General features: G+C 49.7%; 1 protein-coding gene and 1 long non-coding RNA gene across 3 annotated transcripts; both read right to left on the bottom strand.

Moving 5' to 3' along the window:
• Nucleotides 1–494: 494 nt before the first annotated feature.
• On the bottom strand, nt 495–2,076 carry LOC133216739 (uncharacterized). The gene is made up of 2 exons (XR_009726713.1): nt 2,005–2,076; nt 495–821 (listed from the first exon to the last, which is right to left on the bottom strand). It is a non-coding gene; the product is annotated as an uncharacterized LOC133216739 (long non-coding RNA).
• Nucleotides 2,077–6,003: 3,927 nt separating this feature from the next.
• On the bottom strand, nt 6,004–17,572 carry GATA5 (GATA binding protein 5). 2 transcript variants are annotated; one of them, XM_061361582.1, is made up of 7 exons: nt 17,325–17,572; nt 16,070–16,672; nt 13,810–13,976; nt 9,839–9,964; nt 8,821–8,908; nt 8,126–8,202; nt 6,004–6,500 (listed from the first exon to the last, which is right to left on the bottom strand). In XM_061361582.1, the coding sequence occupies exons 2-7, from the start codon at nt 16,587–16,589 to the stop codon at nt 6,345–6,347; spliced, it is 1,134 nt and encodes a 377-aa protein (XP_061217566.1). In that variant the 5' UTR covers nt 16,590–16,672; nt 17,325–17,572; the 3' UTR covers nt 6,004–6,344. The 2 variants fall into 2 exon arrangements, with proteins under 2 accessions (XP_061217566.1, XP_061217565.1); XM_061361581.1 differs by having other exon boundaries at nt 8,126–8,250; nt 17,325–17,569.
• Nucleotides 17,573–17,904: the final 332 nt, after the last annotated feature.

Below are 17,904 nucleotides of genomic sequence, written 5' to 3'. Positions count from 1 at the left end.
AATGCTTCAGGAAAATCACTCTGCAACCTGAAGCTCCCAAGGAGGAAAAGTGCCAGCATCCCAAACCAGCTAATGATGTTTCCAATCTGTTTTCAGTGTCTGCAGCTTTTAGACATAGGTACAAGCTTCCAGGGGTAGGGTACAAGGGCAGATCAAGTGCTCCCTCCCCATGAGCACCCCAGGATGCTGCTCATGCTCTCCCAGCCATGAGCCTTTAAGGTGATGGGGCAGATGTGGCTCTTCTCTCCCCAGGTTTATTGCCATTAACACCGCAAAGGTATCACCAATTCTGAAACAGGGGTGCCCACAGCACCCTATGCAGGAGGGAAAAGGAAGCAACATAAGGACCAATTCCGTATCTTTGTCTAAAGATAAGGGCAAGCAGCAATGTGAAAGTCAGTAAGTTCAGAGCAGCCTGTCCAAAAAGGAGCACTGATACTAAAACCTGCTGCTCAAAAATGAGTTATCCATTATTAATATTTTAAATTGCTAAATCCTTTCTAATAATGTTTTAATATTAGGCAATGCTGCATGATTTAAAAGCAAAGCTCAAGCCACTGCCAATCACTCCTGGGCATGTGGCAAAACCTGTTGCAGGAATACTGATGAGACCAATTTCCCTGCAGGGGACTTTAAGTGCAGGTTTGCTGGGTCCTCAGCCTCCTCCAAGAGATGCTGTGTGGCCTTTCATGCTTTGGGGCTTTCCTGGAAGCCAGAAACTGCAGGTACATTTACCCCGAAGGCAGAGCACAGGGTAGAGATGGCACACAAGGCTCATAGACTCTCTTCAGTGAACGCAAGACAGGATGTAGCAGCAAACTCTGCAATATACCAAGAGAAATATACTTTTCTGGCACCTCACCATTAGCCATCACCTTCCATGGAAGTCCTCTGCCCCATCTGATGCCGAGACATTACCAGTCGGGGAGGAAGGATGTCAAGGTCAGGCTCAGGAGTGGCAATCACCCTGCAGTCCCCACCAGTGCTGTCTCACTGTGACAGAGCTCCACAGCACAGGAATGTGCTCCCACAAAGCAAACAAAGGTGGATCTGAATAAGCTGCCTCCCCAAAAGGCCACTTTACGGTGCCCTTTGAGCAGCAGCTTCCCCATTTGACATTTATGCTTATAGTTCCCTATACACACAGTGTGTCTATTATAGCCTCCATCACACTTGGGGTAAATGATTAACACTGCCCATTCCACCTTGCCTCTCCCCGTAGTCCTGCTGCTTCCACGTGGTGGGGTGATGTCTCCAGCATCATTTTCCTACCCCATGCACTAAGGCCATATCACTAAAAGCAACTCAAGCACCCTTCCAGTCAGCTGTTATAGCAGGCTCCTGCAGCTAAATGCCCGTCATTTCCATTCATTTCACGAGCTGGGACTATTCTTTTTTATTGCAAGGAAGGAGTGAACAGATGGGAAGAACGATACTGACACCTGAAATAACAGTGACATCAGGGCCCTGCTCCACATCCCGTCTGCACCCACCTCTCCTTTCCTCCCGCATTCAGCCTTTCAGTGGTCCCACAGGAGGGTCAGTCCCATGCCTTGCCCTGGAGCTATGGGAAATGGGGGTACAGGTGAGACTGGGACAAGGGCTGGAAGCAGTGTTTGCTTTAAGCCATTTGCCTGTTTTGGAGGAAAGTAATGGTAAGATGCGCTCTTTAGTGTTCTCTATCCATCCTTTCCCCCATGTGTGCTCTTATCCTCACTCATCCCTGAGATGAGGGCTCCCGAAGGTTTCACAGGCATTAAGCAGCTGGTTTTGCATCCAAGAGAAAACAGTCTTCCACTTGGATGATAAAATTTTCCCTCTTTCTCCTGTTTTCTTCTGGATCATCAGGAAACATAAAGAGCATCCTGCTAATAAGGTTAAACCTTTATATGCTGGTTTAAGAGAAGCTCAGCATGATTGAGTAATGTGCACTTGCAGCCGAGACAGCCAGTTGTGTCCTACAGTACAGGACTATGATATAGAAGACCAATTCAGCACTGTTACCTTGTGCCAGCTGAGGAACTGGTCCTGGGGGCAGCTCAGACTCCAACATTTTCAAACACCACAGTAGCCAAGGTCCACTCATGGCCACATTTAACATTGCTGCAGAAATGGCTGTTAGAAAACCTTACTTTAAATTCCAATACCAACGCATTTCCCAATAACATTAAAAGCAGCCTGGCAGAACAGCAGAAAGGATGGGAAATGCTCAATCCTAGTGACATTAAAGCACTGTAGATAAAGCAGCTTTTTGCCACATTTGACCATAAAGACAGTCCAAACCCTCTCCCTTTCTTTCCTCTCAACACCTACTGTATCCATGACATGCTGTGTTCTTGGGTAGGACTTCTACTGAAACACAGGATCTGAGGTTTTCAGACAAGGCAACAGGATGGGGATAAACTCCCCTTAGCAAGAGCCTTTTTGGAATGTTCTGCTTCTCACCAAGCTTCCCCTTGAGAAGGAGCTGCTTTGAAATAAAAACACTGTGCAAAAGGTGCTATTGCTCCTCATTAAGTGTCTTTTGGGTTATTCAATGTAAATTTGATGTTGAAAAAGAAAGGTTCTTGGAGACACCACCTCCCACCAACCCCTGGCCACAAAGCTGTCTCCAAGAACCACCACCTGATGTGATGAAAGGAGCAGTGCTGTTTGTTTTCTCCCTCTATGAATACAATGGTGAGATTGAATATTCAGCTCCCCTTTAGCTGCTGCTCAAGTAAACAGCCTGGACATTTAATTACTGCTGCACATTGACCTGGAAAGCAGCATGAGTTGTTTTCCATAATAGCACACAACCAACTCAGCAATAAAAAGCACCGGAGAGGAGCAGAGAAGCAGTGGACAAGGACTGGGAAGTAACAGTGAATTTGCTTCTCTGCACTATGAAGCACTTCCAGAGGCATTAAAAACAGCAACAGGGCCCCTATACCCCCTCATGCAGTGTTGTACCTGGATCATAGCCTTTCTTCCACCTTCTTCCCAGGAAAAACCTCTTGGATCCGTATGAGCCTTCCCAGACCTACCAACCACTAGGAACAAGAAGGAGAAATAGCTTTCCCCATCCTCTTATAACCATGATGGGCATGCTCCACAGCTGGCATAGATTAACCTAACTGATGACTCTGGTGCTTAACTTCACCTGGGGCTTGTGTGTCTCAAAAGCTTGTGCAAAGGAGGAGTCAAACCCCTTGTGAGTTGGGTGGTGTTGGCAGCTGAGCTGCCACACAAGTTGTGCTGCAGCCTTCTGTGTGTGCAGTGCATTAAAAATGATGGCTCTCTGTGCTCCAGCTTCAGAGTGACACCCCATTAGAGAGTCTGGGGCTGCAGGGCTCCCAGCAGAAATGAAACCACAACTTTCCCTTTTCCATGCAGAAAACAAAAAGAAACAAACTTTTCCCTTTTGAAAGCAGCTGCTTGGGTGCACAATGATTTTATTGCGCTATGAATATGATCATAAACAAGAACAACATGTGTTTATAAGCTCAAGTGCTTCATTACTCACTCGCTGACTTGGTAAAAATCACCATGGCATCAGTATAAAGTGCAAAATGGAACAGATCATTGCAGTCATGTTGTAAAATCCTCTGGGCAGGTGACCTTTGAACAAAGGCAATTGATAGCTCCGAGGCAGATGTACAACAACAGTGAAGGTAATAGGTGTCCACCAGACCTCTAGGAGAGAAGTGCACACCATGCCTGGGAAGGGGAGAGAACACCAAGGAGACTGAGAAAGGTTTGGGAAAGAGAAGTAGAATTAGATCTCTGAAGTGAGTCTTGCTTGGGGATGGGGCAGGGAGGGGTGAGCCTGATCATAGAAGGTCTCCCATTAGGGCTGACCAGGAGACAGAAGTCCGCAGGGATGACTTCTGCCTTGGGGATCGGAGCATGAAATGAAAACCCAGCGTTGTGGCTGATGCCATCCAGTGAGTGCAGGGAGCAGGCAGGAAGGAAAAACTACACACATCCCAGTTGTTTCACTCCTTGTCCCTCTGCCTGGTTTCATCAGCCACCAACCCCCGGAGCATCCCGACGCCCAGTCGGCGGTTACCAACAGGCAATAAATAAAACCTCTGGAGCCACTGGTGTCAACATCTTGGCATTGTTTGGGTCTTCTTGTTTGCCTTTAAAATAACTCTCCCCCTCAGGGTCATGCAGATGAAAAAACGAGGACCCCCCTGCCATCATCCATAGAACTCATCTTGTCGTGACTTGTGTTGTGCTGCCTTTACATTGCCTGCAAAGCTTGGGGTTTGGGGAGCTGCCCAGGAGCGTTGCTCATGCTGCACCCAGGGCTCCTGCTCCCTCCTGCCCACCCCTGCCCTGACACGTCATCCTGGGTGCCTGCAGGTTGCTTGAGCCCAGGCCACATCACTAATTTCCCTGACTCCCAGTGGCACCGTTTGGGCTGGATTTGGGGGTGGTGGCACCGCGGTAGCCTGGTGCTGCTGGCTTATCTGCTGCACCGCTGTGCCTGGCTCTGTTTGGATGTTGGCAGGCCAGAGAGTGGAAAAACAAATGATGGAGACGTGGATCCATGGTGAGAGCCCGGCCGTGTAAACACAGTTTGCCCAGCACTGGAGAGATGCCCCTCCTTAACACCCTGGCACTGGAGGTTGGTGTGATTAAAGGTGCTAATGAAGCTTTGGAGGCACGAGAAATACTATTCCAAAACAGTTTTTGTCTATGAGCTTTGACAAAAGGGTGGCTTAAACCCTCCATGCTCACATTGGGGTATTTCGGAGTACCAGGGAAGCTGGAACTAAATGATCTTAAGGTCCCTTCCAATCCTAGTGATTCAATGGTTGTATGATCAGCCTATGAGCTATGGCAGCACTGAAAGGAACCAATGCTTCCCAGTGCCTAGAGCAAGTCTTTCTCCAGCAAGGATTGCATGCTGGAAAGCAGCACCCTCCATCTCAGCTGAGTTGTGACTTGATGTCATATTCACTCTCCCTGATCATCTTTAGCTTGTTGTTTATAATGAAAATCAAGTGATCCATCTCTTCTGACAAGAGGAAGAGTTGCTCCAGGAAGCCCTGGACAGGTCAACTTCTATATTAAGGAACTATTACTTGACAGCTTCCTGGCCATAAATAGCCATCGAGCCAGGCTGGGGATTTGATTTAGAAATAACAAAGCAGGCCATAGAAGTAACTTCATGACCTTGCTCCCCCTTCATTTCCCACTAATACCAATACGGCCTAGGGTCCCCAAGCTCCTTTGGTGCTTCAGAGCCCCCTTGCATACCCCCAGCAGAGCATATCCCCCCATTGCCACCTCATCAGGGCAGCTCCAAGAAGCTGTAGCAGCACACTGTTGCTAGCTTTTTGAGGTTTCATGTGGGGTTTGCATCACCGGTGATCTTTTGCTACAGGTTAGATCCAAGAAACTATATTCTACGTGGCTTTTATTAAAACAATTCCTAAGGAATCTCTGCCTTGCATGGAAATCCTTGATTCAAAACCTCCCCAAAACTGAATGCAAACAAATAACCCTCCAATGCATCCTTTATTTTTCAATCCCTCAAACTTTTAACTTTTGGAGGCCTAACTTCTGATTTTCTACTGCTCAGAGTTGGCAGTATGAAAACCAGTCAGGAAATACAAAAGAAAAAGAGTATTTTGGTATTCTTTTATTATTGGGAGGTTTTGACCATTTTTGTCCTGTGGCTTGCCTAAAATAATGATCAAAAAACTCTTTCTTTGGAGCTGGAAAGGGAAGAGGGACTCATGAGCTCAGTGTTGATACACTGAACGCTTCAGAAGCTAACACTCTATAGAGATGATCCTTTTTAGTATAAAACAGTAAATGTTTAAAACAACCGTTGCTGCTTTTTCTCCTCTCTTCCTGTTGTGGCCAATGAAACAAAAGGGAGGCCACACAGTTTACATTTTAATAAAATTAAGTTATTTGGTGCCACGTTATTACAGTCTTTATTGGAAAGTTGAATAAATTGCACACAGAGGAGTCATAGGAGGGAGAAATCACTGCGAATAAACATAGATTCTGGGATGCATTTATTTGCTGGTTTCATCTCAAAGGAGGAAAGGCTTTTCCTCAGGAAAACAGAGGCAGCCCCAGGGCTCCAGCCTCGAAGAGGCAACCCTGGGTTGCTCCAGCTGAGGATGAGACTTTTAGGGAGCTGGTGCCACAGCGGGGCCATCCCGGCCCCATCCAGCCAATGTTTTCCATGCGCATCCTCCAAGAGAAACTCGTCCTGCAGCTGCAGCTGGGCACCCCGCAGTCCCCAAGCGCTGGGGCAGCCCATCCTGCCCATCCTCCATCTGCAGGGCCAGCCAAAAACGTTGGTCCTGAGGGTTTCTGCTGGAGCCTGGGGGTTTCTAGGCGAGCGCCAGGGCGCACCAGGAGTCCTGCCGGAGTGGCACGCTCAGCCCGGGCTGCGGGGCCATGCTGCTGGGGGAGAAGGTGTAGTCCTCGGGCTCAAACTTGAACTCGCCGTGGCCGCCGGCCAGTGTCTCATCCGACTGGCTCTGTGCCTGCCCGGGAGGGAAGCAGAGAGTCATGAGAGAGCCTGTTAGTAGCCAAAAGGTCACTCTCCCCCTTGTTGTAACGTGGTGGTAGGACTAGGACGGATTATGAACAGGGTGGGTTATACCTGAGGATGGATTATGAACAGATTGAGTTATACCTGAGGATGGATTATTAATAGATTAAGTTATCCCTGAGGATGGATTATAAACGGGTTGGGTTATACCTGAGGATGGATTATGAACAGATTGAGTTATCCCTGGGGATGGATTATGAACAGATTGAGTTATCCTTGAGGATGGATTATTAATAGATTAAGTTATCCCTGAGGATGGATTATGAACAGGGTGGGTTATATCTGAGGATGGATTATGAACAGACTGAGTTATCCCTGAGGATGGATTATGAACAGGGTGGGTTATCCTTGAGGATGGATTATGAACAGATTGAGTTATCCCTAGGGATGGCTTATGAACAGATTGAGTTATCCCTGAGGATGGATTATGAACAAGGTGGGTTATCCCTGAAGATAGATTATGAACAGGGTGGATTATCCCTGAGGATGGATTACAGAGTGCTTTATTCCTGAGGATGGATTATGAACAGATTGAGTTAGCCCTGAGGATGGATTATGAACAAGGTGTATTATCCCTGAAGATAGATTATGAACAGGGTGAATTATCCCTGAGGGTGGATTACGAACAGAGCAGTTTATTCCTGAGGATGGATTATGAACAAGGTGGGTTATCCCCGATGCTACTGCTTCCCTTAGGAGGAGCCAGGCAGGTAGGATGCTCCATCCCCAGCAAGCACAAAGATCGAACAGGGAGAAAGCATCCCAGGGCCCATCTGCATTTAGTTATTGACTAAACACATCCAGTTTGGGGATCTCTAGGCACGTGCATATTTTTTAAGAGCACAGCACAAATCAGATTTATCAGTTTCAGCCAAAAATACGCCTATCTCGTATGGCGCAAATGGCTGAGCTTCCTCTCCATGCACCCAGGTCCAGCTTGGGGAGGGCTTAGACCCAGCGTAAAGATAGTGCTGGGTCACAACATTTTGATGTGTGGGTTGATTTAGAGCCATTTTTAACTCTGCCAAGACAAAAGAGCAACCCGCCCCAAAGAATTCCTTGGGGCATAAGCACAGCCTTGCAGTCTGGGGTCTCTGACAGCATTACAGCTCTGTGAGCACTGAGCACCTCAGGGCTATAAACTCCAGATAATGTATGCCCAGGGAGCCTTTTCATGAGAGCTGCAGACGTTTCCACTCTGGGCTGATCCCACCAACCTGACAGAGTTGTAACTTCCAGGATTTCATGGCAGGAGATTAGAATTAAATCCTGCTCTGCACCAAAGATGGCTCATCACTGATTGCCTCTAGCAGCAGGGTTTGGACCTCCCAGTTCCCAACTGCAAAATGGAAGAGCTGATGTGGAGCCAACAGGCTGGAGCCCTTCCTGGTCTGCAATGTCTTGGCTCGCACTCCCTGCTTTCCTCCATCTGAGGCAGTCTATGATGCTGGTGGCCCCTAATGCAATGAACTAATTGTTTAGCCTCATCAAGGCTCCCCAGGTCAATGACTACTGAGGTGTGTGGAGCACCCATCCCAGCAGGCCTCTGTACCTTACCTGGGACACTGACACCATGGTTTGTCCGGGATACTGCGAGGATGCGCTGGGCTCTGACTTTAAAGTGACCGTGCTGTCTGAGTTCGTAATGGAAGAAGGGGAGTTAGTGGCCGAAGTCGTAGACCCTGGAAAACAATCAGTTCAGGACAGTGAAGAAACAGAGATGCAAATCTGCTCTTAAGAAATTTGTATTTTAATGGCTACCATCACATCTCACAGCATGACTGCTCTGTTCTCTTTCTCCACCGCATCTCTCTCAGGATAAGGCTTTGTATTTGGCTGCCAAGATGCCAATGGAGAAAGAGGAGCAGCATCCTTCCGCAGCCTGGCAGTGCTGATCCTGGCACAAGCCAGATGGGCTAATGTTGAATGCATTGTGATACCTTCCTTTTAACTCCTTAATACACCATTCCCAACCTTGTTTTTTCCCATTACTCAGTTTAGCCCAGATGTGTGTGAACAAAATGCTGCTGGACTGGAGCTGGGTGCCCACAGCACAGAGGAACCTCAGAAGAATATGACAGCAGTGAGATTTACCACCCTGCTTCCTCCTTCCACATGAGGTCTATGCATAAATACAGGCCATCTAAATAAAAATCAGAATGTTATTTTCTAATTATCATAAATTCCTGCAGAAGACACGTTGAGGTGAATTATGCTCTAAGCCCCCACAATGGATCATAGCAGCACTGTACCTGTTGAGGTTTTGCCTTTGGTAATGTTCTTAGGCTTCCTTTTCCTCGTCTGGATGCTTTCCTTTTTCATGGCCAGAGGTCGTGGTACCTTGACATTCATAAAGTTTAGAATCATTAATATTGCATTTTACTAAGCTCCTTCCCACACGTGTTGCTCCCCTATTTATGTCCCATAGCTCATGCAAAGCACCTAAAGTCCTTGTCCTTCACTAAGTTGCTATTTTTCTCTGCAACAGGCCTTGGCTGGAAGATGTATAAGGCTAACAGCTACAGCTTTCCCACAAATTCTGTTTTTTCCTTTATTTCCTATTTTCCTTTTTCTGATTTATTAGTGACCTTTATGACAGAGCCCTATTAAATTACACTGTCAAACTGAGAGCCTACTTGGCTCAAAGGGAACAGTCATGGAATAAAGAGACTTCAACCTTTATGGCAGAAATTTGAAGAGGCCTGTATGGAGGGATGGTGGCTGTATCGAGGGATGGAGCCCCGGGGAGCTTGCTTTTCTAAAGAATCATACAATCACAGAATGGCTTGGATTGGAAGGGACCGTAAAGCTCATCAATTTCCACCCCTGCCATGTGCAGGGACACCTTACACTAGAGCAGCTTGCTCCAAGCCCCTGTGTCCAACCTGGCCTTGAACACTGCCAGGGATGGGGCAGCCACAGCTTCTCTGGGCACCCTGTGCCAGTGCCTCAGCACCCTCACAGGGAAGAACTTATGCCTTTTTATTATGTTTTGGGGAGTAACTTGACAAGAAACCTAATGAAGAGCCACCCAGTGCCAGAAATCTTTCCTCTATGGAGGTACCTCCTGAGAATGTTCCAATACCCCCTTATCCTTATTCTGGATAACCTCAGTAGACTGAGCTTTTAACTGTTCTAGGAGACAAGACTGCGTTATGGCTCTTATGGGTCCAGCCTAGAGGCTTGTCCCTCCAGACCTGATATCCTGGTCCTACTATGCAGTGATCCCAGCACCCAAAGGGTCCCTCCCGTTTCAGACATGCTTCTCACCCCATGGAGCTTCATGTACAACCCGCAGGCATTGCAGACGGGCTCCCCTTCAGCGTTCCTTCTCCAGAGGGTGGTATTGGTTGTGTGGCAGTTAGTGCAACATAGGCCAGCACGTCTAGATGAAGACTTAAAAACAAGCAAACACACACATGAATGCACACATAGGAATGATTAATTGGGAAGTTTCCTTTCATATAAACCCTACAATTGCACGACTTTCCTGGAAAATGTGAAGCACACGCGATAGGGAAATGCAGATCAAAGAAATTACATTCAAATGAGATCACTCCAATTTGCAAGTTATTTTTTTTTCTATTGAGCTAGGTAAACCTGGCAAATATCCTTGCAACCCTTTCCTCAAACTTCCAGCAAATCTGCTGGAAGTGTTCAGGACTCTGAGCAGAGAGAACTTTCCTTCAGGGAATCCACTCAGATGGGGAAAGGGAAGGAAAATGCCAAGCAGGCTTTAAGTGCACAAAGAAAACTACTCACGTTTTAAGTGAACTCTTCTTGTTTTCTGCACTAAGAAATACCGCCAAAGTTAGCAACATCCCAGTTAATCTCTGGTTTAGGACAACTGGAATCAATTGGCTGCACTGAGCAGAACCAAACTGAACTGGCCCATGGTGGTACCAGGGAGGTTATTCTTTGCACGTCTTACAGATAATCTGTTCCTTTACATGCTGCAAACACCCTTACCATGCAACCATTAATTTATGACCTATTTTGTGAGCGCAGTGATTGCTGGCTCTGAACATTAATGCTTCAAAAGGGAGAAGGAAAATATTCTGGCAGAAGCAACAAACTCCTTTCTGACAACAGTGCTCCACGCCACTGGAAAACTCACAAGTGCCTATGCAGACGTGTCAGCTCAATAGGCATTTCATCTGAAAGAGTCGGAACACTAGGTATGGAAACTAATTTAATAAAAGACTTCACTAAATATAAGGTACCAGTGACATGAGTGGTGTCACAGCCTCCCCACGCTCAGGTGTTTGAACATGTTCTTCAGCCTTGAGGAAAATCACTTTGATTCCACTCGAAGGCAGACGATAGGTGATGCAGGCAATAAAGAACTCCCTGTTTGTTTATTCTTCCATTATTGCTCGACATCAGGACTGAGCAATAGAACGAATGAGGTGGGAAGAGGGGGAATAAAACCGAAATGTTTTTACAAGGTTAGCAGCCAAATAAAGATCAGCTTTGAGGTTCAAGAGACACAACTGACGTGCCCAAGCTTTGATTCACTCAGCAGAGGTCTCAGCAGCCGTTTGCTAATAATGATATTGCTTTGGGAATTATTTAGCCTTCAAGAAATAGCCAAGCAAAAATTACAATATACCGAGGTGTGAGTTGACAAGCCTGGCACAGAGGAGGGGACAGCAATCCTTGTGCCTAGTATGGGACATGGTGTCACAACCATGTCCCTTAAAGCCTTTCAGCTGCCGGAGCTGTGTCCTTCATCCCTGCAACTAGGAAGGACCTCAGCTCCTGTGGGAGCAGAGAGGGATGCCAAGCACCTGAGGGGTGCAAGAGCTCTGAGATCCAGCTCCTGCCATGGATGAGGAGGGGAATGTGGAGGCAATCAGCCCCGGGTTTACTGTGCCCGGTGTGAGCTGGTGAGGTCTGTCATCGCCTGTGGATGCAGGAAGGCCAACCAAAGCCCTTTGGAAAGCCCCAAGATTTCTGGGTCACTGCAGGTTCCTGGAAAGGAGGGGCACACTGTTCCTATTTCAAACAACACCTTGTCCATGGCTTGCAGATGATGTGGCAACAAGTGAAATGCACCAAGAAATTGGCTAGGGAAGGTACTGCCTAAAATAAAGTGCTGCTTCCATCCTCCCCTACAATAAATCCTTTCTGCCGAAAAGCCCATAGTGCTCTGAACCCAGACACAGACTGGAGCAGAAGGGATGTTGAGCAGGGGATGTTCCCTTTATCTCAAAATAAGAAGCAGGATATCAACTGGAAAGGACACTGCCATTGCTCGCCCTCTGCCACGCACTAGCAGGCTGAGCAGCACTGAGCTGGAGGACATCATTCCCACAGCATTATCTGGGCTACGCTGTGCTCTCCACAGCTTTCAGTGGGACTTCGCTTCGTGAAAACAGAACTCGGAATAACTCCTAGTGCAGCACCTACTACAGAACAAAGGTCATCCCCTAAAGAACAAAAGTGACTGTTTCCCCTTCCCGAGTCTGTGAAAGAGCCAATTTCACCATTCCTAGAGCGACAGTGACACTGCTTTGTTCCCACCCAGACCTCGGACCTTGGGACTGCGAGCACAGAACACATTCCGCACCATGGAAATCATCCAGGGGAAGAAACAACCCAAGCTGTGGAGGTGCAGGTCGCTCCCTTTGCAGGGTACCTCTGGCACACACGTCCATCATCAATGGATTCCCCTTCTTCTGATGGGCAGAACTTGCGACACAACAATTCAAACCCTTGGGAAAATCCAAGATTTTGAAACATTTTGTTCCAAAGTGAGGATGAAAAATCAAAATTGCAGCTAATTTCTAATCCATACAACAAAACCCCAGCAAATATTTAAATCTTACTGAGAGGTTTCCCCTGGATAAGAATCATCTTTTTCATTTGGTTTTTATCATGATTAAATTGATTTTAAAAAATAATGCTAAATACTAAAATAATAACAAAAAAGGTTGGAAGTGCTTTGATAATTCCCAGCAAGATCTGCTGATCCTTGGGAAACAGTTTTAGTCCTCCAAAGCTGCATTCTCCACCAGAAAACTCTACTGAATAGCAGTGAAACCTCTCCAATTCTTTGAGGAAAAACTGTTTAAAAAAAATGGAAATTCACCTAGCACCACATTTGGATTTTAAATCCATTTCCAGAGTCTGAAATGTGGAGTTGGATTCAAACCGGTTTGTCCCCATCTCTCTGCACAGGGATCGTATCTGCGCTGAAGGAATTTGCAGCGTAACTCAGATCTGCAGCATGGCAGCAACCAGAGCCCACTGCCGGGGGCAGATTTAACTTCATTACATTAAAGGAGACCAGGAGAGTTTGGTGAGAGAGGCAAATCCTGTTGGATAATGCTAAATATTTCACAGGAATGCCTGGATTTGGATTTGAAGAACAAAATAGGACTATTTTCCACGGAGCCGCCGCTCCTTTCGTTTTGCAAATCCAGAGCCACATTTCTAGGATCAGAATCAGAATAAAACATCTTGCTGGATCCCAAGTTTTTTGTCCTTGTTTTTTTACATAGAAACCCAACAACTGTTGGGTTGTTGCTAATACTTTGTTTTACAACACACAAAACCAACCGCGGGAATACACCCCGAGCGAAAGCCAAAGGAGCTCCCAGCTATTCCCCAGCACGGCTCCAACAAACATCCTGTTTGTGATGATGGCTTCTGATGACAGGCTCCGAAACCAAAACTGTTACCACCAAATTTAAACATCCCAAAGTGACTCTATGTAAAAAAAAAAGGAGGTGCCTTTCCTCTCCCACAATGGGATCCCAACTGAAGGAAGCTCAATATCAGATTGAGGAGAGGGCGAATTAAAGCTGTAACCTGCAGGGAAACTGGGAACTACCAAAGCCCGAATTTCTCCCTTAGGCAGATGGGTGAGGGCAGCGGGGATCTGGGCCCAATTCTGTGAACAGCCACCAACCTGACTTGGTGAGTTCAGGATCAGCCCTGTCTCTCTCCTGTTCACTACCCTCATCTAGACCATGTGTGTCTGCATGAAGAACTAGGAAATTATTATTATTATTATTATTGAATAAAAAGCAACGTGCCCACTGTGGGATCAGATTTGAAGGAAGCCTATAGAACCCCAAGCCACCTCTGTGTCACAATGAGGGGCTTCTGCCGGTGCTGATGGTATTTTGTTCATCCAAGGGTCAAACAGACCCTAACACCAGTACAGAAACCCCAATAGCTCCTGCACCCTCTGGATGAAGCCGGGAATCTCCTGCAGAGTGTCCCCCTCTTACCAGTCTCTTCTGCGGCTTGAGTGGCCGGTTGATGCCGTTCATCTTGTGGTAGAGGCCGCAGGCGTTGCACAGGTAGTGCCCGGTGCCGTCCTTCCTCCAGAGCGGCGTGGACATGGCCCCGCAGTTCACGCACTCCCGGCCGTCCCCAGGGAACTCCTCCAGGTACTCTGGAAAGGACACCCAAGGTGAGCAGGTCAGGAGCAGTCCCCACCAGACGCAGTCACTGGTTGCCCATGGGGACCCTGTGGCTGAGGATCCCAAATCCTCTGTGTCCCACTGCCCCTCTGCAAGTGAAAACCCTTGCCAGGGGGGTGAGTTTATCTCCACCCTCCAAGCTCTGCACTGAACCCCTTTATTCCCTCCACATCTTTCAGTGTTTTCCTCCAAGACAGCATATTCAGTCATCCCAATCCCAAAGGTTTGAATGCGGCTGAGGTCTCTCCTTGGGATGGGAAGGGGCAGGGATGCTATCCCCGAACAGAGCTGCGAAAATAAAGCGGAGGGGGAGCAAAACAGGGCGATTTTCCTGATTTCCATGAAAGCGCATTGGTCGCTGGGGACGGCTGGGCTGGGAAGGGCTCGGGACTGCCAAGGGAGCAACGCGGGGCTACGGCTCCGTCCCTTCGGGAGAGCATCCCCCGCCGCCGCAGCCTCCTGTTCTTCCCGATTTTCCTTCCCAAAAGCCTCGGGAAGATGCCGCGAAGCTGACGGCTCCGAGCACCGGCCCCAGTGCGGCTCTGCCCCGAAGGCGGCTCTGCGGCAAGCAGGAGCAAACCCGAGGGACCCCTTGATTACGAGTCGGTCTCTTCTCTCCTGCTGCTTTTATCTCTTTTTTTTTTTTTTAATATAGAAATAATTATAACTAATAATATTATTACATTAAAAAATATCTGCCTCTGCCTGAAACGTTATTTACTTCCAAAGAAAAATACGCTCTTATTTTTTTTTGTTTAATCTTCGATTGCATTAATGATGATCCGAAGAAAGAAAAAGGAAAATGAAGAAAAATTAAAGATGGGAAAATTGAAAATAATTAAAAATTAAAAAATAATTAAAAAGTTGTAATAATTCATTAAATAAATAATAATAATAAATAGTTTATGCTACTTAAGAGCCGTTTACACTATTCAAGATCAAAAACAAACGGCGGGGAGAGCGGCGGCCACTATTCTGGCTCCCTAACCACCAAATCCAAAGCGCACAAGGGATTTCTGCGCCATCACCTCCCTCGCAGGACGGGAGCGATCCCTTCCCGCACAGCTCAACGGATTTTCCCAAACAAAGAGAAAATCCTGGAAAGGAACCGCTCCCAAACACCTCCAGCGTTGGGATGGGGAGGGGGGGAAGCGGAGCCGCGGAGGCAGCTGAGGGGGGTGGGAGGGCTCATTCCCTGCTTTAACTTTGTTCTTGGGGTAAAGATAAGGGAATTCGGTTCACCGCAGTCACGATGATAACGCGGCTGAGATTTTGAAGTGGCTTTTAAAGGACTTTGCAAACCACCGCGGAGGAGGATGGTGGAACTCCCCCCTCCCTCCCCTTCCTTGGGGTTATAAACCCTGCACACGGAGAGTCCTTTAAAATCAAGCCCCCAAACTTTATTTGCCCGGGGGGTTGGTTTAAAAGGGCTCTCCGGTGTGGATGCAAACGAATTGCAGGCAGGTTTATTGTTCAACGCCTGAGCGCGTTTCAGTGTCCCCGCAAAGGCCGCCGAGCGCTGCAGCTGCGGACCCGGCTTGGCGAGGGCGAATTAGGAGACCGAGAGTCTGTCCAAATCTAAACTAATTTACCACAATAAATTACTTAAAAGGGAGGGAGCTATAAATCTGCCCCGCTAATTTAAACACAAGGGTAAGTATTGAAGCCCAGGCACAAAGTCGATATTGTGGGAAGGAGATATCGGGGGTGGGGGGATGTTGAACGGCCTCTGTTCCTCTGTCCTGCAGGGGAATTGCTCTCCTTTGAAACGTGGTCTTTGCCTTTCAAGTCACACAAACACCCCACCTCTGTCCAAGCTCAGCCACACGCATCCCGTGCCCGGACTATCTCTCCATCCCTGGATAAAGTCAGCCCCTTCTGTCTCTCCATCCCTGGATAAAGCTATCCCCACCTTTCCCGTGGGGATGTCAACGGGGCAGCGCACACCCGGGTCGGGCCACCAACACGCCATAGGGATGGGGATAGGGACGGCTCCGACCCGGCGCCGAAAGCCGGGGAAAGACACGGCGCCCGGAGGCCACGGTGAGGGGCGACGGCAACCTACCGAAAGTGGACCTGCGGCCGGGTAAAGCCGCCTGCCTCGTCTGCAGGCTGTGCAGCACGCTGCTCTCAAAGTGTCCGGCCGTCCAGGAAGGCGGTATCTCGGGGGTCACGTAGGCGGGGTAGGGGCTGGAGTAGGACCCGTTAACGGAGCGCACCAAGGCGTTGCCGTACTGCTCCCGGCCCCCGCCGCCCAGCAGCAGGGGCCCCTGGTAGGCGCCGTCGCGGCCCGGGGGGCTGCTGCCCGGCGGGCTGTGCGTGTAGGAGAAACCCGACGGCGGGTGAGGGCTGCCGGCGTTGAAAGCGGCGGCTTCGCCGCTGCTCTGGCCCCAGCCCGCGGGGTTGCCGAGGTGGCTCTGGTGCGGCTCGCAGCCTTGCAGGTAGGGCAGCGTCTGGAGGACGGAGGGCACCCGGGTGGTGGGCACGTAGACGGGCGAGCCGGCCGACGAGTGGAGGAAGTTGCTGGAGTCGTGGGAATAAGCCGACTGGCCATGGTTGGGGGCGAGAGCCAGACCCTGATACATGTTCCGTCCTCGGCGGCGACGGCGGCTGCTCAGGGCCCGGCCGGCTGCGCCCCGGCGTTGCCGCGGGGCTCACTCAGAGGAACCTGGAGAGAGGAAAAGCTCAGAGTGAGACCCCGCAAGAGCCCGGGACACCCAGCCCGGGCCCTCCCCGCCCGCCGGCACTTCCCATGGCGAAAGCGCCTGTTCCCTGCCTCAAGCACTGTGATTTGTAGTTATCAGTATTGTTATTATTTTCCCTTTAAAACTTCCCTCTGCTCAGCTCGTCCCGCGGACGGAACTCGCAGCACAGGGCCGAGAGCAGCGGCTGAGCCACGGCGAGAAATAACCTCCGCAAGCGGGCCGCAGCCCCGCGGCTCCTTCCCACCACCCACCCGAGCACTTCCAAGGGGCGGGAAAAAAAACCCATAAACCCATTTTTTTAATGTATTTTATCCTTAAGTATTTCCTTTGCCTGTTATTTTTCCCGTTCTATTCCCTGATATTTTCCTGTTATATTCCCCGGGCCTGAAGCGCTCTCGGGGCCTTGCTAGTGTGAGGCGGCCGGACCGGTTGGGAGCAGGGTACCGGCAGCTCCAGGCAGCTGCTCCGGCCTGGGAACATCCTCGGTGTGTCCCACATCCACCAGCGCTGCCACTTTCATGTTAAAAAGCGCAATAACGCTGGGGCAGGGCGGAAGGCTCCAGCCTCGGAGCACAGCAAGAGGATCCCGCCCCCGGCACCCCCTCCGGTACTCACATGGCAGCGGGCCGGGAGCGGAGCCGGGCATGGCCGGGTGGGCATGAAGCTGCTCTCAGACCGTGCAGGGAAATCCCAGGAAAGTGGAAATAACAGCGATAATAACGACAATAGAATAAAGATCACGGGGGAGGGAGGACGAAACCCGAGCCAAGCAGGAGCCCCCGGCAGAGAGGGGCTGCCCTCCCCCGGTCCCTCCCCTCCACTGCCACCGTCTCCCGTGGGTGCGTCCCTGACTGCTCCCACCGGGGAAGTGGCGGCGGCGGCCTCGGCGGCGGCTCTTTACGACGGGCCCCGGTACGGCCCGGCCCACGTGACGGCCGGAGGGATAGCCCCGGTCCCGGCCAGGATTGGGCGCCTCCCGGCAGGAGAGGGGGAGGACGGGACGGGATAAGCCCCGCCGGCTCCGCTCCCGGAGGGGGGGGAAGCGCCCGACGGCTCCCCCTTGGCGCGGGGTCAGGATGCAGCCCCCGAGGGTGCCCCGCAGCCCCGAGTACCCCCCCTCGGAAGGCCGGAGGTGTCCGCCCCCGCCGGGGGGTGATGAGGGTGCCTCCTTCCTTTGCGGGCCCCGTTGCGTTTC

The sequence above is a fragment of the Neopsephotus bourkii genome, unplaced genomic scaffold, assembly GCF_033783945.1.
Source record: "Neopsephotus bourkii isolate Nb327-2 ecotype Australia unplaced genomic scaffold, CSIRO-AGI_Nbou_v1 NB_1060, whole genome shotgun sequence".
Lineage (NCBI taxonomy): Eukaryota > Metazoa > Chordata > Aves > Psittaciformes > Psittacidae > Neopsephotus > Neopsephotus bourkii.
Note: the sequence above shows the minus strand (reverse complement) of the source record. Positions and strands in the feature narration are given on the sequence as shown.

Coding starts and splice junctions, on each gene's coding strand:
- GATA5 (XM_061361581.1), bottom strand. CDS start 16,589: ATGTATCAGGGTCTGGCTCTCGCCCCCAACCATGGCCAGTCGGCTTAT. Junction 13,977..16,069: donor CGGCCGCAGGTCCACTTTCG/GTAGGTTGCCGT, acceptor TGTCCTTTCCAG/AGTACCTGGAGGAGTTCCCT. Junction 8,909..9,838: donor TGTACATGAAGCTCCATGGG/GTGAGAAGCATG, acceptor ATGAATGTCAAG/GTACCACGACCTCTGGCCAT.